This window comes from Pan paniscus, chromosome 18 (genome assembly GCF_029289425.2).
Source record: "Pan paniscus chromosome 18, NHGRI_mPanPan1-v2.0_pri, whole genome shotgun sequence".
In the NCBI taxonomy this organism is placed as follows: domain Eukaryota; kingdom Metazoa; phylum Chordata; class Mammalia; order Primates; family Hominidae; genus Pan; species Pan paniscus.
Genome location: NC_073267.2, coordinates 13,047,542 through 13,070,839, shown reverse-complemented (window position 1 = coordinate 13,070,839; position 23,298 = coordinate 13,047,542). Strand labels below are relative to the sequence as shown.

Genomic DNA, 23,298 nt, shown 5'->3' with positions numbered 1-23,298 from the left:
CACACCTGTAATCCCAGCACTTTGGGAGGCCAAGGTGGGGGAATAACGGGGTCAGGAGATCGAGACCATCCTGGCTAACACGGTGAAACCCCATCTCTACTAAAAATAAAAAAAAAAATTAGCCAGGCATGGTGGTGGGCACCTATAGTCCCAGCTACTCGGGAGGCTGAAGCAGGAGAATGGCGTGAACCCGGGAGGCAGAGCTTACAGTGAGCCGAGATCATGCCACTGGACTCCAGTTTGGGCGACAGAGCAAGACTTCATCTCAAAAAAAAAAAAAAAAAAAAAAAAGAAGAAGAAAAATAAATAACAAAACAAAACCCCACTATACTGGCTAAATAAAATAAGTTGGAGAATCAGGCTCAGTCCACAGGCTGCAGGCTTCCCACCTCCATCCCAAAAACATGGGCTATGGTGCCAAACACCCTAGGATCCCCACGTGCTGGGTGGGGACCCCGGGACCAGCCAGTTCACCCCTTTGAGCCTCACTTTCCTCAACACTATGAAACAGATTTTATTGGCTCTCCGGAAGACGAGATGAGATGGGTGCTCTGAAACACAAGGCTGGCATCCACAGGAACATGGGGGGCCCTCTCTCTAGTGAACAATCTGGTTACGTTCAGTAACTCAAATGGACTTTTTGGATCCTAAATCAACATTTGAAAGAACCAAGGAGAAAATCTGTCAAAATTTATCAGAATAATTATGCTTTGGGGGTTTATTTCCTTAGGCAGGAGATTTTTATTTTTTATTATTTTTTTAACCAGAAATCTCTCAGGCTCAGCTTTCCAGCTGAGACAGCGGTCTCGCTGCTTTCTGTGAGCAGCACATGGAGAAAGGACACGATCACATGGACATTCGTCAGCACGGGTAAGGCTTGGCTGTGGCTGATCCATCATTACCCCAAAATGAAACAATCCGTACATTCCGACCTGTAATCCCATCCTGCTCAAAAAGGAAGAAGGAGAAGGGGGCTGTGGGATTTGGAACAGTGAGGAAAGCCAAAGAGCTTTTATTAAAAGAGCTGTTTAATTTCAACTGGGGTCTAGACCAACATGTAGTCAAAATTCCAGTGTCAACACTGTGTCATTTGCCACAGTCTCCCACTGAAATTCTTGTTTTGAAAAGTCCATAAATCGAACCTTGTGTTCTGTTCTGCGTGCTAATTAGGCACAAAAGGTTTCTCTCTCCGTGCTGACTGATGGCAACCAGCATGGCTGAGATTCATGTCACACCGAGAGGCTCGCACTAACGTGCACTTTTTACAATTCGGCACGCGAATGTTTGGGAAACACTGGACCGGAGATGCCTGGGCTGTGGACCCCACAGGGGGTGGGGGACACTGACTTGCGGATGGGGCAGCGCCTCCTGCTCACACTCTCAGCATCAAGAGTATCTTAGGAACAACTCGCTAACTCAGTTTTCACCATGGAATTCAGTCGATGCGCGATGACTCCGCGAGAGGCTAATTCCCCTGTGCACCCTGGGCCATGGGGATGCCTCTAAGAGAATGAGAACTCCTCACGTGAACTATCGCGGCCATTTCCAAACAGTGAGATCAAGTCCCTGGCATTACAAATAAAAGAAGAAAAGAAAAATAAAGCGTTCTAGAAACTGTTTTCTATTCAGGATAAAAAGGCACCTCTTATCACAGGCAGCAGGGTACTATAATGTCTTCTCACAAAAACCCCGGAACAATTAGAAAATCTAAGCAACCATCTTGGAGACAATTTCAAAGGGCCTAGACAGGGAAGACAGGCAGCTGCTCATGTCGATCTGGATGGTACCGCTGGGCACACCCCACAGACAGGAGCACACCCCACAGAAGCCGGCTCCCAAAGGTGCACCCCACAGAGGGGAGCAGAAATGCACCCTCTGTTTTGAACCCAGCAACACCATTAGAACAACCGTTAAACAGCTACAGTGACAGGAAACTCTTATTTTACCCCAGCATTTCATACAAATCACACCGACCCAGAACAGTGCTTCTCGAATGAGTCCCAATCCCACAGGTCTTCTCTATGGATTTTTACGTTTTGTGTTTCTATCACGAGAAGATTTTAGAAATAATACAATTACATTCTGTAGCATCTGAAGACTATAAAAACCAAGTCGGGCTTGATGGTTTTGGTTCCCCTAATTCCAAGGATGTAAATGTCAGCATTCCCAGGTTATGACAACAGAGTGGACTAATCAGTGGCAAGGCAGGGACGTCAAAAGGACAGCCTGATGTTTCCCAGCAATGGGACCAGAGCAAAGGGGTGGATGAAGTCAGCACGCCTGGCATGTGGCAGGCGAAAAGAAGTCACTGCATGACATTTCGAGCCAAGATTAGCTTTCTTGAAAACAGCAGCATCCGTTGGGTTAATTGACAATTTTGAAGTGTAATGATTTTTTGTTTTTTTGGTTTTTTTTTGGGGGGTTGGAGTCTTGCTCTGTCACCCAGGCTGGAGTGCAGCGGCACAATCTCAGCTCACTGCAACCTCTGCCTCCTGGGTTCAAGTGATTCTCCTGCCTCAGCCTCCCAAGTAGCTGGGACTACAGGTGCCCGCCACCATGCCCAGCTAATTTTTGCATGCCTGGCTAATTTTTGTATTTTTAGTAGAGACAAGATTTCACCATGTTGGCCAGGCTGGTCTCGAACTCCCGACCTCAGGTGATCCACCCGCCTCAGCCTCCCACAGTGCTGGGATTACAGGCGTGAGCCACCGTGCCCAGCCTGAAGTGTAATGATTTTCTAAGTGCATAATATGTAAACTCTTTTAATTTTTTTTTTTTTTTTTTACTTTTTTCAAGAGAGAAGAAGGCATTTAAATAATATTAATGTTCATTTTTAAGTAAAACTCATATAAAAATAATTTAAGTCAATACTGGTAGGAGTCTGGGAGAACTTTCCTTGGGTTCATCACCCAAGCTTGAGAAACACTGACACAATTTGTTTCAGTTTTGGAGCACCCGTGGGCTGTATAGAAAATTAATCTTGCCTTGATCGAAATGTGTGAAAGTACAAAATCACAGAGCCCCAAGTTTCTTTGTGAGCCTCAAGTCAACAATGCTCATTTGCAGGCCTGCTCTCTTCCCATCCCTTTAGAAGCTCCAAAGCGCTGAGACCCAACCTCCACCTTGGCACCTGGAACAGCCCCTGGAGTTCGCCTGGGTCCCATGGCGATCAGGGCATCACGGAGAGCCGCTGTGCTCCCTGACCTTCCAAAACGACCGAGAAAAAAATGCTGGCAGGGCTGGCGGCCCATGTCTGTGGGAGCAGTACTTACACGAAGAAGGGCATCAGCTGGATGAGGGTCTCCTTCTTGGGGCTGGCGGCGAACTCGGGGACCATCTGGATGACTTTGTTCATGACGCTGCGCAGGTAATTCTGGAGCTGCTTTCTCCGTTCCTCCACAAACTTGGCATCCTGAGGAAACACAAAACATCTTCGCTTAGGTACGTCTTCCTCACCTGGTCAGAAACGACCCTATAGAACAAGCGATCACCCAACAGCGCCATCCAGGCAGCCAACACTGATTGAGCAACTATCTCGTATGAATGGTCCCTAAGCCCTTACATGTAGTATCACATGTAATAACAAGAAAGATGCTCACGATATTATTATTAAGTGGAGGAAAAGCAGGTCCAAGACCTCTATCTGGTGTGTTCCTATTCAAATGGGACAGTTATTTATGGGGCACCAAAATGTGCCGAATGTGGTGCTGGGGGTCAGGGTAGAACAATGAACGCACTGCTGTGGCCTTCGTGGAGTTCACAGGCCAGCGAGGGAGACACAAATCAATCCAGTGACCACACAGGTCAGTGGGTAATTATCAATCACACCAAATGCCACTCCAGAGCACCGGCTTAATTTTGCCTTCAGGGGAGTTTCTCGAAATACAAAACAACTGCCACTGATTAAGAAAGAGGTTTTATTAATAAACAATTTCCGTATTCTCTTGAAAAACTAGGACGCGTGGGCCACGATGCAGAGGCGGGCGGATCACCTGAGGCTGGGAGTTCGAGACCAGCCTAACCAACCTGGAGAAACCCCATGTTTCTCTACTAAAAATACAAAATTAGCCAGGTGTAGTGGCACGTTCCTGTAATCCCAGCTACTTGGCTGAGGCAGGACAATCACTTGAACCCGGGAGGCAGAGGCTGTGGTGAGCCAAGATGGCGCCATTGCACTCCAGCCCGGGCAACAAGAGCGAAACTCCATCTCACACACACACACACACACACAAAACCTAGCATGCATGGTAGCATGGCCCCACCCATAGGGCCATACCAGGCTGGGCTGTGCAGCGTGGCCCCAGAAGGCAGGCACAGGTCCCCAGGTCTGAGCAGTTTCCGCCACTCAGTCATCAGGGGCTCTGTGATCCAGAACCTCCTCACTCATCCTACAGACCCCACCCCACCCCTGTGTCTGCTTGGTGTTTGTGGGCAGGGCCAGCTTGCTTGGTGTGCAACCCAAGCTGTCACAGAGGGTCCACACTGGGACTGCCTGGTGAGCTGCTGCCCACCATTCTCATTAATTTGGAACCAGGGGCTCCACACTGTCACGTTGGCCTGGGCCCCACACATTCCATAGCCAGTCCTGCTCCGTGTATCTGTGCTAGTAGCCCCTGGCTTGTAACAAAGACACCCTGGGCAGTGAGCATCGGGGCCGGGACAAGGCTTTCTCTGAGACCGTCATGCTCCTTCTGGACCGAAGACCAAGCAAGGTGAAGAAACAAAGAGCTGAGAGAAGGCAGGGGAGGAACGGGGTCATTCCAAACTCACAGAACACGAGGAGGAATGTTCTATGACGACGGCACGTAACAGATGAGGAAACTGCTGTCTGCAGTGGGCCTCGGTACCTCGCCCAGGAGGCCCCATACATCAGGTGGGGCACTCGTCTCTGCTCTCCCTGTGCAGGCACAGAGCTGGCCCAAGGCAGGGGCTCAGTCACAATCTGTCAGCAACTAGAAAAACCGCCTAGCATCACGTGCCCTGGTCCCCGGTGAAGAGCTCCCACAGGCCAGGTGTGGTGGCTCACACACCTTTAATCCCAGCACCTTAGGAAGCTGAGGCAGGAGCATCGCTTGAGCCCAGGAGTTTGAGACCAGCCTGGGTAACATAACAAGGCCCAATCTCTATAAAAAATTGAAAAAAGTAGCCGGGCATGGTGGTGTGCACCTGTAGTCCCAGCTACATGGGTGGCTGCAGCAGGAGGACTGCTTAAGCCCGAGAGGTAGAGTGCACGGTGCGCTATGATCACACCACCGCATTCCAGCCTGGGAGACAGTTAGACCCTGACTATATTAGTCCATTCTCACACTGCTATAAAGAACTACCTGAGACTGGGTAATTTATAAAGAAAAGAGGTTTAACTGGCTCATGGTTTCGCAGGCTGTACAGGAAACATGGTGGGGGAGGCCTCAGAAACTTACAATCATGGTGGAAGGCAAAGGGGACTCAGGCACGTCTTACGTGGCTGGAGCAGGAGGAAGACAGTGAAGCGGGAGGTGCCACATACTTTTAAACAACCAGATCTCATGAGAACTCACTGTCATGAGAACAGCAAGGAGGAAGTCCACCCCCATGATCCAGTCACCTCCCACCAGGCCCCACCTCTAACACTGCGGATTACAATTCGACAGGAGATTTGGGTAGGAACACAGATCCAAACCACATCACTGCCTCTAAAAAATAAAAACAAATCAAAAATCAAAATCAGAATAAAAAGAAGAGAAGAGTTCCCACAAAGCCTAGCCAAGGCCCCGAGCATGGCAAGAAGAGTCTTTCTTAAGAGGCACCTTTGAGCCAGGGCTGGCAGATTGAGCGAATGAGAATACACGGCACCCAGTGAAATTTGAACTTCAGATAAACAATGAACAATTTTTCAGCAAAAACTATGTTCTATACAAGGAAACCTTTCCATGCAGTATTTGCGATACACTTAGACTACAAAATTTTTGGTTTATCTGAACTTCCAATTTCACTGGGCATCCTTATATTTTCTCTAGCAAGCCTCTTGCAAGCACCAGGTGGGAGATGGAAGCGTGGAGTATTTGTGCCAGCAGGGGCCCCTCGGGGCCACTCCAAAGTCACAACAAAGTCTTCTTCTCCAAAGCCACCTCCAATGAGCGGCCTCGGTGGAGGACCTTCCTCCAGAGGGGTGGCAGCTCCCAAACACTGCTGAGAGCCACTCCAATGTCACCATCAGTCCAGCTGGTGGCTAACATCTCACAGCCTGGCAGGAGGCGGGCTATGTGCGAATGAGAGAAGATATTTAGACAAGGTTGTCCCAGGGTCCTCCAACCCAAGCTGGAGCCTCTGCTCACCCAGTCTGAATGCTGGTTCTGCCCTCGGTTGCCAAGTTTCAACCCGCCATTAAACAATGAGATGCTTTTCCTTGGGAAGGTGGTTAAGATGCCTGGCTAGTGCCCAACGGAGCTCATGAAGCCTAGTTTTTAATCTGCACAAGAAACCCTCAAGGCAGCTCGATAGACTCTGCTACAGGAAGACAAGAAAGGAGCTCATCAGCCCTGCAAAAACTTGTGAAGATTTTTCTTTTTTTGGAAGGGAAATGCTCAAAACACTCTAAAGCAATAAGGAGAGATCAGAGATGGTCCTTCCTACTATATGTGGGGTGGTGCTACAGAGCCCAAGGAAAGTGAACCCCCCACCCCCAAAATGAAGGTTAGAGAATTCCATCCATGAGTCTAATCTGCCTCTCTCACCCAGGTCCCAGAGGCCCCTGGAGAAATCCCAAGTCCCTCCCAAGTGCTCACTCCTCACAATAGCTGCTCCCTGGAAACCTAAGCCAGGTTCTGCTCTAGGAACGTCCAATATGGCAGCAATTGGAATTAAAAAAAATATATCTGATTTATTTCAATAATTTTTGGGGGTACAGGTGATTTCTGGTTAAATGAACGAGTGTTTTATTTGTTTTTGTTTTTTGTTTTTTTGAGACAGTGTCCCACTCTGTCGCCCAGGGTGCAGTGCAGTGGCACGATCTCAGCTCACTGCGACCTCCGCCACCCAGGTTCAAGCAGTCCTCCTACCTCAGCCTCCCAAGTAGCTGGGATTACAGGCACACACATAGCCATGTCTGGCTAATTTTTGTATTTTTAGTAGTGACGACTGTTCTCGAACTCCTGACTTCAAGTGATCCGCCCACCTCAGTGTCCCAAAGTACTGGGATTACAGGCATGAGCTACTGCACCCGGCCTTGAACGAGTTCTTTAGTGGTGAATTCTGAAACTCTAGTGCCCCCTTCACCTGAGCAGTGTGCACTGTACTCAAATATGCGGTCATTTATCCCTCACCTCCCTCCCAACCTCCCCCACGCCTGAGTCCCCAAAGTCCATTATATCACTCTGTATGTATTTGCATACCCATAGCTTAGCTCCCGCTTATAAGTGAGAACACACGGGATTCAGTTTTCCATTCCTGAGTTACTTCACTTAGAATAATGGCCTTTCGCTTCATCCAAGTTGCTGCAAAAGACATGATTTCGTTCCTTTTTTATGGCTGATAGTATTCCATGGTGTATATAAACCATATTTTCTTTATCCATTGATGTCTGTGACATCTTCACTCATGCTCGTTTCTCAGAGATTTCCCTGCCCTGTGTCCCTACAGCACAGCCAAGGCTGGTCACTGAATTTCAGAAAGGTGAGGAACTTGCACAAAGGGTCAAGACTAGGAGGTGGCTGAGCAGGGCCTTCCATCATGCAGCAGGGACAGCCTCCCCAGTACAGAAGACAACTTTCAGCCTTCCAAATAAAAGCCCATGGGTTCCTCTACACCAGGCTTCCCCAAAGCGGGGTTCAGTTCTTTGAGATTCTACTTCCAGGTTGGCTTTAGGAGAAGCCATCTGCCTTGTGAAGAGGAGGAAGCCTGACACCTGGGTGCAGGGGCAGGTGGGGCTGCATGACTCATCCTCCGCCCCAGGCACTTTTCCCTCAGGTCTCACTCTGACCCTAGAGGTGCAGACACCCTGGCCTGAATCGCGGCACAGGACTCGGTAGAATGTGACCTGAGAGGTGTGGAAGATTCCAGAATAATTCATGGAAGGCTATATTCTTGCCTGTGACTGTGTTTTGTTTTCTTACTTTTTTATTATTATTTTTTTAATTTTTATTTTTTGCAGGCGGGACAGAGTCTCGCTCTGTCGCCCAGGCTGGAGTGCAGTGGTGCAATCCCTGGTTCAAGAGATTCTCCTGCCTCAGCCTCCCAAGTAGCTGGGACTACAGGGGCACACCACCATGCCTAGCTAATTTTTGTATTTTTAATAGAGACAGGGTTTCACCATGTCGGCCAGGCTGGTCTCGAACTCCTGCCCTCAGGTGATCCACCTGCCTCGGGCTCCCAAAGTGCTGGAATTACAGGTGTGAGACATCACGGCTCGCTGAAAAACTTTAAATAAGACAGAAAGCAGCACAAATTTTAATGAATCTCCACAATACTTTGTCTAAAAAGTCTTAAGTCTTTTTGGACAAGTAACCCTACTAAGTCTAAAAAGACTCTTTTCCATATTTGTGTCATCATTTTTACCTTTTCGCTAAGGTGTTTTAAGGTAAATTATAGTCATGACATTTTACTCCTAAATACTTCAGTGTGTATTTCTGAAAAATTAACATTTTCCCATTTGACCACAATGGCATAATCACCTCTAACAAAATTAATGATGACTCATTGGTGTTACCTAAGACCTAGCCTGTGTTTAAACGTTTGAGTTTTCAAATGTGCCTGCTGCTTCTGAAATTTTAAAAGACGAGTTACAGTGCACCTCTTTATCCATTCTTTAATAGGTTGAATGCAACACCGTTCAGACTGGACTCCCCCTGGGATCACCTGGGTTCTGACCTTTTGGGGGACATGGTGCCACCGTTTTCACCACAAGCTGTTCACGGAGGTCCACAGACTAACTGTGACCCACAGGTATGTTTTATATGGCCTGAGCAATGTTTTGAAACATTAAAACCGGGAGATTTCTGCATAAAACCCAGATTTCTGGCTTCCCTTTAAATAATGAGCAGCCCTGCCAGTGGGTAGGGGCTAAGCCGGGAGTGCCTGATTAGCGGACCACATAGCACCGTCACTCTGCCCAGCCTGCTCCCCGTCCTGGCAGCCTCCGTGGGCCAGTGCATTTGCAACCCGATTTATACCCCTTGCACAGGCAGTATGACCAGCCGAGGCCCCAGAAATGCATCCCAGAGGCTACACTGCATCTACTTCACATCACAAGGTGACATTCCCTGAGGCTGTCAGAGACCTGTGGTACCATTTACCGGCTCTGTGGGAATGCAGCGAAATCCCCTGCAATCTCTGTTTCTCATCTGCAAGACAGCGATGGGGTAGCTCCTACCCCATTGGTGACAACCCAGGCTCAGCACCTGGTAGCCGACATGGCCCACCAGGCCTGTGACAGGTGCTGATGATCCACAGATGTTTAGCTGGGATCCTTTTCCTCGAGGAGTTTAAATGTGCAGGAGGGGGTAGGGACAGGCTGGGGCAAGTGCTGCGATGGAACCCACAGGTGCTCAGGGAAGCTCGCAGGGAGGAATATCTACGTTTGCAGGAGGGCTGGAGAGAGCGTGTCACTGCAAGGAAGCAGCCCCTGAAGCTGGTGCTTTAGCTGGCTCCTGGAGGAAAGGCATGTGGCCATCAGGTGGTCAAGGTGGTGCCCTGAGGGTGGGGGAAGGGCATGCCAAGTAGAAAGAACAGCAAATGCAAAGAAGAAACCCCCAGGCAGAAGGAGCTTGGCTTGCTGCAACAGGAGGCAGCCGGCGTAGCTGGGTTTAGTGGCTCCAGAGGTGTAAGACTGCAGTGTGAGCAGCAGTAAAACTGTGCAGAGCCACGTAGACCAGTGAACAAAGCCAGCGGGTGGTGGGAGGCATGAGGTAGATGATCTGATCAACACTGAGAAGCAATGCTGGGGGACAGTAGGGTGTAGGCAGCCTAGGCAGAGAGAGCTCTCAAAACTCCATCACGACCCTCTGCTATTGGAATTCTTCAATGGCTCCCATGAACTCTGTCCACCTCCCAGCACACAGGACTAAACTAGCGTGGCTTATGGGAACCTTGCCGCGTGGCCCCAGGATGCCTTGCTAACCTCTCTTCATGTCACCTTCTCCCCAGTACCTCCCACCCCGACCCTCACCAACATTGTAATATGTTAGCAGCCCCAAGTTTCTTCTCATGTCCAGCACACAGTCTCCTGATGTCTCCCGTCTTCATCTGGGATGTCCCAGAAGGCCTTGCCATTTTGGTCTTCGCTCCTGTGCCAATACCTCCGAGAGACCTCTCGGGACACGCCAGTGGAGGTCGCCCAGGCCCTCTCTGATCCAGTCCTCATTCTCCTTTCTTCAAAGCACGCGTTGCTTCCTGGGATAGTCTCATTCCTTCACTGCAGGACTCTTGCTAACTCCCCCACCTCCCTTGCTAGATGGTAATTCCACCAAGGCAAGCACCTTATCTGTCTGGTTCATCCCTTTATTGCCAGAGCCTAACACAGTGCCTGGAGATCCCAAGAGGCCCCATACACATTTGTTGAGAGAACAAATACCTGTTAGGGATAAAATTAGGGAAGGCCAGGCAGACCATAGGAAGAATGTCCTGGAGGATGTTGCCAAAGTCCAGAGAGAGAGAACAAAGATCCCTGGTGGTGGAGTGGACAGACTGGCCTGGAAGCCAGCTCCCTGATTCCAAAGAGAGCCGAACACCAGGGAGCAAGTGAGTGAAGACAGGGAACTAGGCCTTCAGAGGCCCCATCTGTCACATGGGGCTCCCAGGAGGAGACAGGGCATCCAGGAAGGGCCCTGACCCCGTAAGGAATGTCCAGCTCTTAAAGGGCCATGAGGGATCTGTGAGTTTTCTGGTTGGGCTCCTAGGGTGGCAGCCAAAGTTCAGACGAGAAGCCACAGGACTGGAGGCAAACCCAGTGCATGGAACCTGCCAGACTCCTCTAGGGGCTGCCTAATGAGTCCTTGCCACCCGCCCGTGGCCCTGCTGTCACTCTGTGTGGCATTCCTACCGTAACGCCATCGTCAATGATGCCTGAGAGCTATTCATAGACGGCACTGGGAGTTGGGCCTCGCTTTCAAAAAGAACACTCAAGACAATTTTAATAGGAATATTTTTCTTCCCTCCAGAAAAGGTTAATTTTATTTTGAGCTTCAAGAAGATAAAGTTATCATCAAATGAAGAATAGCTATTTTTAAAACGATGGAATGCTGTGAACAAGACAACGAGGCTCCTGGAACCAATGCTCAGGCCCCGCCCCCTGTATTTCCCCAAATTTTGTTTCCTGGCTCGTTTCTGACAAGTGTGTCTTTGCAACGCATGTCCCGCTCCCCAGTGGGCCCCTCTCCAGGAGCCGCACCTCGTGTCAGCTACGTGACAGACAGAGGTGATTTTGCATTTCCAAAGTTCTTTTTCTTTTTATCAAGGAACATCAAGGTATTTTGTAAAATAAAAAGGTCTTGTCTATCGGGAGTAGCAGGCAGCTCAGCCCCCTTAAGAGATATCTGCTTTGGAGTCAGCTGATATAGGAACTTGTCACTGGCTACAGAATTCTAGAATGTTGACTAGACTACCAAGGACTCCAGCAACAAGGCTTCCTGGCTATGAGATTCCATCCTGCACCTTTTTTTTTTTTTTTTTTTTTTCTGAGACGGGATATCTCTCTGTTGCCAAGACTGAAGTGCAGTGGTACAATCATGGCTCACTGCAGCCCTGACCTCCCAGGCTCAAGCAATCCTCCTGCCTCAGCCTCCAGTGTAGCTGGGACTACAGGTGCACACCACCACGTCTGGCTAATTTTTAAAGTTTTTGTAGAGACGGGGTCTCACTACATTGCCCAGGCAGGTCTTGAACTCCTGGGCTTAAGCGAGCCTCCCTCCTCAGCCTCCTAGAGTGCTGAGATCACAGGTGTGAGCCACCACACCTGGTCTCGTACCCATTCTGATGAGACTGGCTCACCAACCCCGTTTCTTCTTTCTGGGCACAAAGACAGACCAGGCTTCCCAGCATGCCTTGCAATTAGACGACAGCCATAGGCTGACTTACGGTTAATGTAAGGTAATGGGAGTTGGGGCAGGCCACGTCTAGGCCTAGCCGAAAAAGGGAAATTCCCTGCCATCCTCCCCTCCCCTGCTTCCCCTTCCCCTTTCTCTGGGAGCATGTAGCTCACACGTGGAGAAAGGAGGGGCCGCCTGATCTGCAGTGGACTGTGACATGAATGAGAAGTTAACTCGTGGTGCACCATCGAGTTACAGATTTACGCCCAGGCTGGTTACTGGCACCCGCGTTAATTGTGCTGGCTCCTGCAAGGTTCACTCAGTGACTATCTGCCGCATGCCTGCATATGTCCAAGGCACCGTGCCTTGAAGGAACGTATTGGCAAACAGATGTGGCCCCTGCCCTCCGGAGCTTAGATCCAGTAGAGCCAACAAGCAGATACGTGAATACATCATAAAGAGTGCTGGCACAGAGATGGACTTGGCTTGGGTGGCTAGGACAGGAAGGCACCTGGGAGGAGGTGACTTCGGAGGTGAGACCTGAAGATTCAGAGGAGGCAATGCAGGAAGCAGAGAGGCCAGCAAGGATGCTGCTGCAGTCATCCAGGCAGGAGATGGTGGTGGCCGGGGAGGCAAGGAGAAGGGAATGGGTTTCAGTTCTATTTCAGAGCTGACTGATCTATTTCAGGGGTGACTTGCGGATGGGGTGCAATCATTCATCCGCTCATTCAGCTCTCCAGTCACATATATTCGTTTGTTGATTCATTCAGCATGCATTCTTTGGGGGCCTACTGTGAGCCAGCCACCTCCAGTTAAAAGATAAATGAGACCTGTGGATCCCGCCTTTGTGGAACTTACAGTCAGCTGGAAAAGACATGCAAAGCGATCATTACAAAACAGTGTGACAAAGCCACAACACACGCCTGATGAAGGGCTACACAAGGTCTTCCATAGGGGAGAATGGGGCGAGGGTGCCTGATCTGAATGGGGGTCAGGGAGCCCTCCCACAGGACTGTGTGACATAATAATGACCGTCACCATTATTAGTAGCAGCAGCGGGAGGAGCCGTTACTAGCAACATTTTTTCAGTGCTTTCTCTGCCAAGCACTGGGCTAGGCACACCTATGCTTAAGCATCATTTCATTTATTCTCAGCAGCCCATCGAGAGAGGGGCTTTTTTTCTTTCTTTCTTTCTTTGTTTTTTAGAGACCTAATTTTGCTCTGTTGTCCAGGCTGGAGTGCAGTGGCACAATCTCGGCTCACTGCAACCTCCACCTCCCCGGTTCAACTGATTCTCCTGCCTCAGCCTCCCGAGTAGGAGGGATTACAGGCACATGCCATCACGCCCAGCTAATCTTTCTATTTTTACTAGAGACGGGGTTTCACCATGTTGGCCAGGCTGGTCTCGAACTCCTGGCCTCAAGTGATTCACCCGTCTTGCCCTCCCAAAGTGCTGGGATTACAGGCATGAGCCACCATGTCCGGCCAACAGAGGGGCTTTTTCATGTTCCCATTTCAGAAGAATGAAGCTGAGACTCAGAAGCACCCAGGTCCACAACTCCTTAGTTGGGGGGTGGAAACAAGAACTGGCCCCAAGAGGCCTGATTCCTGAGCCAGTGCCCTTATATCCACTCTGCTCTACGACAGTGGGAGAGAAAGGCAGCTCCAGGGCAGGGAGGAGCCTGAAGATGCCAAAGACAGTAGCTTAGGGGGACCACAAGATTCAGGAGCAGAGGGGCCTGAGGTAGGGGGAGCTAGGGCAGCCCTAGGAAGCCACATGAGAGAATCTGGACTTTACCCAAGGAGTGACAGGCATTTTAAGCCAGAGAGTGAGAATCAGCTATTCCTTCTGTGAGACTGAAAACAGCTCTCAGTCTTCAATTTTAAAAAGCCCCTCTGTTTTATCCCTGGAGCATTGAAAATCTGTCTTTCTTCTTTCAAGCATTAGCCAGCTGGGAGGTGTGGAACTCATCAAAACCACAGGCCCAATCCTGCCACCCTGGGATGCAGGGAGCAAGCTGCAATCCACGGAAAATCCATGCCAACCTGTGAACTCTGCTTTATAACGGGGGACGCCTGGGCTCCCAGCACCCAGGCCTGAGCAGTTGTTTCTAGGGAGCCCACTGTGCGGTTGCTAATTGGGAAGCTGACGAGAGAAATTCCTGTTATTGCCACTTAAAAACTCTCGACAGAGACATCAGAGAGCAACAAATAGTCGGGCATGGTGGCCCTCATAGCGGTGGCTTCCCAAATGTCACAGAGCTCCTTTTATCAGCTGCTGACTGGGCGCTGCTAGCAAAGCTTCACGAACTGGCCTCCCCTGATTAACTTGGGGAAAATAATACAATTGCAAATTTAGAAAAGAAAACTGTTCTAATCTTTATACTGGGACTTGGCCCCAAATATTCATGAGGAAGGTCCTGAGGCTCCCATCTGGGCCAATCAGCGGGGCAACGGCCTGGCTGAGAGGCTGGAACAGGTCCTGCAGCTTGTTCACCAGGTCTTTTTCTAGGTGATCACCACCTGGAATGCACCAGGCATGGACGGAAGAGGGGAGAGATGAAGTCTTTAGCTGAAGGTGTTTTGCAAGAGTACGGAAGGGAAGGAGAGAGCAGAGGAAGGCAGCGCAGGGAAGAGAGGGTAGGAGGAAAGAGAACTGAGTAGAGGGGAGAGGAAGGGAGAGCAGGGCAGGGCAGAGGAAGGCTGAGGAGAAGAGAGCAGAGCAGCTCAGGGCAGGGCAGGGCAGGCAGGGGAAGGGAGAGAAGGGGAGAGGAGGGCAGGGCAGGAGGGCTGGGGAGGGAGCACTAGGAAGGGGAGGGGAGAGGAGGAGAGAAAAGCAGGGCAGGGGAAAGGCAGGCACAGTAGGGCAGGGCAAGGGAGAGGGAGGAAAGCTATGGGAGGGAGGGGAGAGGAGTTCAGAGGAAGGGAGGATGAGGGAGGGCAGGGTCAGAGAGGAGAAGAGAGAACTGAGGAAGGTGTACACAGGGCAGGATGCATGTCAAAGACACCCTTGGTGGGACTCCCCTCCCATAAGCCTCTGCGGACACACTGCCTTGGAGGCCAGGGCCACTGCCCTCTGTGGGGATGAGGGAAGCAAGGCCCCATCAACTCTTTCACCCCAGCAACTCCGCTCTGCCACCACTTCCCAAACAAGTGCTTTGGTGACGGACTGGGAAGGAGGGAGGAGGGGAGGCAACAGGCCTCGCCCTGCAGAGGCCATCTCGCCCTCGCTCCCCAGGCATTGATTGAGTCCATGGGATCGGATTCAGTTCTCCATCTAAGCAGACATCTCTTTGACTTCACTTCTGTGCCAGGCCCTGTGAGTAGAGGTGAACAGCACCTAGTTGTCCCTGAAAGCACGGACGGTCTATGGTTCATGCACGTACTCCAGCCTCCATCAGGCACCCATGGTAGAGAGAATCCATCAACCGCCTGCGTATCCATGGGATGCTCATCTCCCTCGAGTATTGCTCATGAGTCCCACAGATGAGAAGGGGCCAGTCAAGTGAAGAAGCAATGGCAAACTCCAAAACAACCCCATGGGAGGTGGAAAGATCACTTGAGCATGGGAGGTCAAGGCTGCAGTGAGCTGAGATCGCACCACTGCACTCCAGCCTGGGCAACAGAGGGAGACCCTGTCTCAAAAACCAAAAACATCTACATATATATATGTTCCCTGGGCCTTCCATGATGGACGTAAACAGTGACGGGGAGATTCAAGCTCCCTGCAGAGCACTCGAGGGCCCTCACCATCCAGCTCCCACCTGCCTCTCCGCCGCACCCTCTCACCTGGCACGGCTCCACTCCCTGGGCACTTTCACACCACCAAGGAGATGCTCACACCCCAAACTTAATCTTAGGGGCCAATGTAAATGCCTCCCTACATCCCCTGGGGGACAGCTGGTTGCTGCCTGTACCATGAAGCCAGAACCAGCTGCAGTTTGGCCTCATCTGTTGAGACATCCCTGACTCTCCCCCATCCCATCCGCTGCAAGGCCCTCCAGGGTCCTCCTCACGGCTGTATCCATCTTCAGTGCCCAGTGCAAAGCACACACTCCTCAGTGAATGGTCACAGCTACTGTGAACCGAGTCGCTTCTATGCGGCCCAACCACTTCCTCTGCCCTGCCCAACGCCGTCCAGTGGTTTCCTGGTCCACCTAGAATGAACTCTGAAGTTCTCAAGTCCCATAGGAGGCTGTGGGACGGCCCGAGGTTTTGAGCTCAGCCCCACTGCTTTCGAGATCTTACTCTAAATTTGCGGGGGAGGGGGGATGACAGATCATAGCCCCAATCCCTGGGCAGCTCAAGAGGGGAATACCCATGAAAGAGCTCAGAGACTACACCACAGCATTCACACGGTATCATTAAACTGCTAAATGTTAGAACAGAAAATAAAACCTGATCGCGCATCTACAATGACGATGTGCCCAAATCAAAACTTCACTGCAAACACAGGGAGGAAAGCATGTCTCTATTTCAGAAAAGGAAAAAGGGCTCCACACGGAGCTGAAGGCCCAGTTACACTCTCCTCACACGTGTTTCTCGCAACAATAATAGGACCTTTATCACCAGCTTCCTACATGCCAAGCACGATGTGGAGTGTTTGCTTCCATTGTCTCAGCATACCCCTGCAACAGCTTTGGGAAATAGACAGTAATATCCCCATTTGGCAAAAGAATAAACTGAGGCGCCAAGAGATTCAGTGGCTTCTCTAAGGTGACCCAGCTGAGCTTAGAGCCACGTCTGCTTGAGTTCCACACCTGAGCTCAGGAGTGTGAGGCTGTCCTGCCTCTTAAGACCCATGCATTCATGACCACAGGAGACCTGCGGCTTTGCTAAAAACACAAATAAAAAAATGAACTAGTCCCGCAGTTCACATAGGGTGAACCAAAATACCAGAGTTCCAAAAACTTTCCTCCTGGCACAGTGAGAAATTTGTGGTTGGATGAAATCTCATCTTTATGTCTCAACAGATCCCCAGCCTTGAACTCGGGAGGCAGAGGTTGCAGTGAGCCGAAATGGCACCACTGCATTCCAGCCTGGGCGACAGAGTGAGACTCTGTGGGGGAGTGCTTTTGCTCAAGAAGGGCTGGATATGGCAGCCTGTCTCCCCACAGGAAGGACCCCACCTGCGATGACTCCTTCTACCCTCCACGGTGCTTGGCAAAGGCTGGATGGGCCCTCAGCAGGACACAACAAATGATTCCCATGGCAGGAAAGCTGTGGGCTCTATTGTAGCTAAAGCCTATTTTTTCTTTGCTTTTGACTTTGCAGCCAACGCAAACTGCAGGCTGGACAGCTGGGGGGTGGGGGAGGAGAGGAGGAAAAAGGCTAGTTCATGCTTGTTTTGTTTTGTTTTTTTGAGACAGCGTCTCACTCTGTCGCCCAGGCTGGAGTGCAGTGGGGCCATCTCGGCTCACTGCAACCTCTGCCTCCCGGGTTCCAGCGATTCTCCTGCCTCAGCCTCCCAAGTAGCTGGGACTACAGGCCAGTGCCATAATGCCCAGCTAATTTTTGTCTTTTTAGTAGAGACAGGGTTTCGCCATGTTGGTCAGGCTGGTCTCGAACTCTGACCTCAAGTGATCCACCCGCCTCAGCCTCCCGAAGTGCTGGTTTTATAGGCCTAAGCCACCACACCCAGCCTCTTCCTTATGCAGTTTGGCCTCATCTGTTGAGATGTCCCTGACTCTCTCTCATCTGCTGCAAGGGCCTCCACGGTCCACCTCATACCTGTATCCGTCTTCAGCACAAGGCACACACCCCTCAGTAAAACTACCATATTTTGGAGCAATCTATCAATATTTGGTCAAATTAAACACAGTAGAATACATGACCCTGTAATTCCACCTAGAGGATCTCTCCCAGAGGAATTCTCATCCTGGGCGGTATGGGCTACATCAAAGGAGATGTCACCAATGCACACTCCAAAAACAGAATCAACAGTCCCAGAGGCAGAGTGCAGGTATGCACTGTCACATGGCTGGAGCTGCAACATGGCACTGGGCGAACCAAGCCAAAGAATGAGGACTACAGCACAATGCCATGAAGTAAATGAAAAACACACGCAATCACCCAACATACTCTGGAAGGAAACAAATTTACAGATACATGCTGAGGCTACTGGAGCAGCTGCCTGTGGCAGGGAGAACAGGGACAAGAGGGAATAAATACAGGGCTTTAGAGTGACCAGTGAGAACAGCATGCCAGGAGCTGGGAACGGCATTCACTCATGTGGCGGAATGGAGGGGTGGATCTGTTCATTCATTGGTTCATGGATTTTGAGAGGCAAGCTCTCACTATGTTGCTCAGGTTGGTCTCAAACTCCTGGGCTGAAGCCATCCTCCCACCTTGGCCTCCCAAAGTGCTGGCATTACAGGTGGAAGCCACTACCCTTGGTTTCACTCACATTTTTGTATCTGAGGTCCAAAGAGAAAAAACAAAAAGGAAAGATATTTTCTTGCCCACAGCTGTTTACTGCCAGGACACCCCTCCATGGGACCCAAAGACAGGATACGGGTTCCGACATGTTCTGCCCTGAAAGAGCTCCCAAGGCCACTAATTTCAGAAGCCAAGACTGAGCTGTGGAATTCCAACCAGGAATTCCCGGTGCTCTCAGACACTCTACATTTCAGTCTCCCCTGGGATCCACTCCCCCTGCCTCCCCAGCCCTCTAAGCAACTGCCTGGGTGGTGTGGGCCCTGGACCAGCTGAGGGGCTCGCTGGGCTGACAGATGGCATGCCTGGTGCCCTTCCCTTGTGATCACCGAGTGAATGCCCTCCCCATGCCCTGAATCCCTTCACACTCGATTCCAACTGTGACGGTCACCCAGGGTCTGGATTAGAGATTCTCAGAGGCTTTAATGGCAGCAGTGGTGGCATTAGGTGGGACTACCTCTAACTGCCTTAATTGTAGCCTCTACAACCAGCATAAATTCTTCACTGCAGAGGCCACAGGCTGAAATGTCTCAGTGGGCAGAGAGACCATAGTGGAGACAAAATGTTAGCACCAGCCAACGTGTGCTGGATGCCGGGAACTGAGCGGAGGGACTTATGGACACTATCTCCAACCTGAACAACATTTCACAGATGAGGCTCAAAGGAGATAAGTATTATGGCCAGGACCCCACAGTGTAGGGACTCCAGGGCCATGTTCTTTCCACTCTGCTTGGCCATTGTGTATCCCCAAGAAAGCTCCCTCAGGGTAGGACATGGCTGGGGAGGAACAGGTACCCTTCAGAGCCAGCCAGGAGAGAGAAGGTGGCGTGGCATTTACACCCCTCCCTGGAGCTGGTGGAGATAAAAGAAACCTGGAGTGAATTAAACACCCCAAAGACAATTCCATACTGCAATGGCCACAGGCTTAACAGGAACGCTGGTGAAGCGGGAGGGACGCTCTGGCGGACCACAGCCCTTTGAGAGCAGGAGCTCGCAGGGCCAGCTCTCTCTGCTTTTTAAGGGAAGCTGCAAATCCGGATCATTAGGCAAGATCTCTCCATTCTCAAATCAGCTAGCAGCTAATTCAAATGCCTGAATATCACAGTGCAGATCAAACAAAATATATCTACAGGCCATCCAGAAGCAACAGAAAAAAGAAATCAATGGGCCATCAAAAACAGTCTGCAAGCTTGTTGCCGCCCCGCTGCTACAGTTCATCGAGCTGTGCTACTGAGAGGTGACACCGGTCCATGCTTCTGAAGGCCAAGCACCTATCTACAGAAACAATCCAGACACGCTGGGAAGCATGGGGCCCAGCTCGCCCTCCGGAGCAGGGCCGGGGATGCGTGACCTTGCTGATTCTCTGGACTCCTCCCCGTGAATACAACGGCTACAGACAGAATAGCCACCTGCCACAGCCCACCAGGCACCATTCAAAATACGGCAGCTACTGTATCTTCAAAAACACTCTTCCCAAGAAGGCAGCGGTACCTCCCTTTTACAGGTAAGAACACTGAAACTCACAGAGATGAATTAGCTTGCCCTTGGCCACGTTAACTAGCGTCAGAGCTGGGATTTGAACCCAGGTCCACACGGCTTCCAGGCCCAGCTACTCTGCTGTCCCATTTGCACCTTTGTTTACACAGGAGAGGTTTGCAAAAGCTCCATTCAATTAAAAGCCCTTGACTTGGCCTTGACCGTGTGCCTGGTGCCATGCTGGGAACTGGAGAAAGGAGACAGCAGAGCGCAGAAGCGCCACCTGTCAGGACCTTTGAGTTTAATGCAAACCACATGGATAAGGGGAGGGAGGGAAGGTAAAGGGGTTATTTTAACGTTCTACTTCAGAGCACTATATACTCTAGACAAAGGTTCTGGAGTTTTCTCATAAGAAGGAAAGTAAAAAATCAGGGCCGAAAAAGGAATCATTCCAGCTTCAGTCAAGACATCTTCCAACTCAGGCTCTTAGCTTACTATCTGGCCCTTTGCAGAAAAAGTTTGTTAACTCTTGCCCCAGGGGATGGTGAAGGCTCACTATGGAAAGATCTGGGATCTACACACAAGCCACTCATCAACCACAAGCATCCAAACAATAACATCAACAAGAAACAGAGTCTGGCATTGAAATCTGTTACAGCAGCTAGCTCAATTCCAACATGTATGGAAAACGGAATTGGGGAGGGTTCGATTCCGCATTAGCCATTGACTGTCCAGACCTGGGACCACAGGGCTAGCACACAAATACCAGCAACGCCAGACAGGAGTCAAGCTCCTCTTTCTCTGACTATAAATAGCAGCTCGCATCTACTGAGGGCTTGCTCGATGCCAGGCACGGTGCTAAGTGCTTTGATGTGATGGGAAAGGACCCAGGCCAGGAGTCAGACCCTCTGTGTTTCAATCGTGGCTGCACCACTTACCAGGTCTACAGCCTCAGAAAGCATTTCGGTCTCATCACCTCTGAAAGAGGGATGATAACAATAGTTGCAGTGCCCAACACAAAGTGAGCACAACAAAGTGCCCAACACAAGGTGAGCTTAGCTCACCTTAGCTATCATCATCATCTTTGTCAGGTCATTTAATTCTCACAATAATCTACAGGTTCAGTACAATAATTTTCCCCACCACAAGATAAGCATACAACACATGGTCTTTGCTCTGCAGTTCAGAGCTTTGTCAGACAAACGAATGCAAAAATGAGTGGTGATCAGAAAACAGATACACACTGCGTTAAGGACAAGCCTGAGGAAAGAGATTTGAAAGATGAGAAGGTTTCAGCTGGATTTGGTGGGTGGGTTGGGAGGGAAGTGTGGTTAGTATAACCTTTCCAGGCCAGGCAGACAGATTCCACCTCCTCAGCTGTCTTCTTTACCACCATTCCCTGACCATAGTTGATGTTCTCAAGCCTGACTTATCTTAAGCCCTTGATATGCTGCCTTTGCTGAACACAATTCTAAGAAATCACCTCTAGATAAAATGCTAGAAAGCTCAGTGATTTCTTTCATCTTTCTTTTCTTTCTTTTTGGGCAATCAAATAGCCAAAAGCCTTTTCAAGTCTGATGCTATTCCCTCCGTATCACGTGAGGTGCCTTTAATGAAGCTTTGGTGGTCAGAATTTATAATAGATAACTTTTCTTCTTCTAACTCTTGCCTGTCCAGCATACATCCCCTTCATGGCCCTGTCAGGAGCACTAGAATAATCCTTTCAAACATCTCCCACTTCCCATTTCCAGACCAAGTAGTTGGGGACAGAGTACTCCTCCCTCCAGTTGCAGGGACAGGCGCAGGATTCAAGCCCAGCTTTTTTTTTTAGGGTGTTGTCCCCCTGGATACAGTGATTGGTTTGAGAATGGACACACTAGCCAGGCGCCGGTGGCTCACGCCTGTAATCCCAGCACTTTGGGAGGCCGAGGCAGGCGCATCACCTGAGGTCAGGAGTTCAAGACCAGCCTGGTCAACATGGTGAAACTCCGTCTCTACTAAAAATACAAAAACTAGCCAGGTGTGCTGGCACATACCTGTAGTCTCAGCTACTCAGAAGGCTGAGGCATGAGAATCACTTGAGCCTGGGAGGCGGAGGTTGCAGTGAGGCGAGATCACACCTCTGCACTCCAGCCTGGGTGACAGAGCGAGACTCTGTCTCAAACAAACAAACAAATGAAATCTGAAACCTGTACTCTACCGAAAAACTATAAAATATGATCAAAAGAAATAAAGAAGGCCTAAATAGAAAAAAATTCCATGGTCATGGCTGGGAAGACTTAATATCATGAAGATGCTGATACTCCTCAAATTGACTGGCAGATTCAACGTCATTCCTTCTCAAAACCCCAGTTGCCTTTTTTTTTTTTTCTTTTTTTTTGCAGAATTGACAAGGTGATCCAAAAATTCATATAAAAACTAAGGAACCCAGAGAAGCCAAACTAATGTTGAAAAAGAACAAAGCTGGAGGACTCATACTTTTCAATTCCAAAAGCTACTACCTGTACAAAGCCACAGTAATCAAGGAAGCACGTGAGCTAACTATGCAAATCTGCTTCACTATAGTGACCATTTTCCTATCTCTACATATCCCACAGCATCATGTTGCAAACCTCGAATATACAAAATAAGATTTGTTTTTTTAAAAAGGAACTGGCATAAGGATGTTTAGATCAATGAAAAAGAACTGAAATTCTAGAAATAAACTCTCACATTTATAGTCAATTGATTTTCCACAAGGATGCCAAGAAAATTCAATGTGGAAACAATGGTTTTTTTTCAAATAGGCCCTCACCAGACACCGAATATGCTAGCACCTTTATCTTGGACTTCCCAGTCTCCAGAAGAATGAAAAGTTTCTGTTATTTGTAAACCACCCAGTTTGTGGTATTCTCTCACAGCAGCCTGAACAGACTAAGACACCACATGACCTGGCAGTTCCACTCCTAGATGGAATGAAATAAAGAAGATAAACGTTTGTCCACCCAAAAACATTCACAGTAGGAGTCTCTTTTTGTTTTTTCCTTTATATTTTTTGTAGAGACAGAGTCTCACTATGTTGCCCAGGCTGGTCTTAAATTCCTGAGCTCAAGTGATCGTCCCGTCTTGGCTTCCCAAGGTCCCAGGAGTATGAGCCACTGTGCCCGGCCTAGGATTCTTCACAAAAGCCAAAAAATGTTAACAACTCAAATGTCTACCAACTGACGAATGAATAGGCAAAATATGGCATAGCCACACAATGAAATATTATTTGACAATAAAAAGGAATGAAGTACAGTGGTCCCGCTTATCCACAGGATACATTCCAAGACCCCCAGGGGATGTCCGAAACTGTGGATAGCACCAAACCTTTTATATACTATCTTTTCTCCTATACATACATACTTAT

At 49.6% G+C, this 23,298-nt stretch overlaps 1 protein-coding gene across 2 annotated transcripts in view; it reads right to left on the bottom strand.

Moving 5' to 3' along the window:
- SNX29 (sorting nexin 29) overlaps positions 1-23,298 on the bottom strand; it is a 593,890-nt gene that overhangs the window by 45,913 nt on the left and 524,679 nt on the right. For both annotated transcript variants that reach the window (XM_034939805.3, XM_055099501.2), the window contains one exon: positions 3,273-3,412. In XM_034939805.3, coding sequence (XP_034795696.1) covers positions 3,273-3,412 — 140 coding nt within the window. The remainder of the gene's footprint in view (positions 1-3,272; positions 3,413-23,298) is intronic.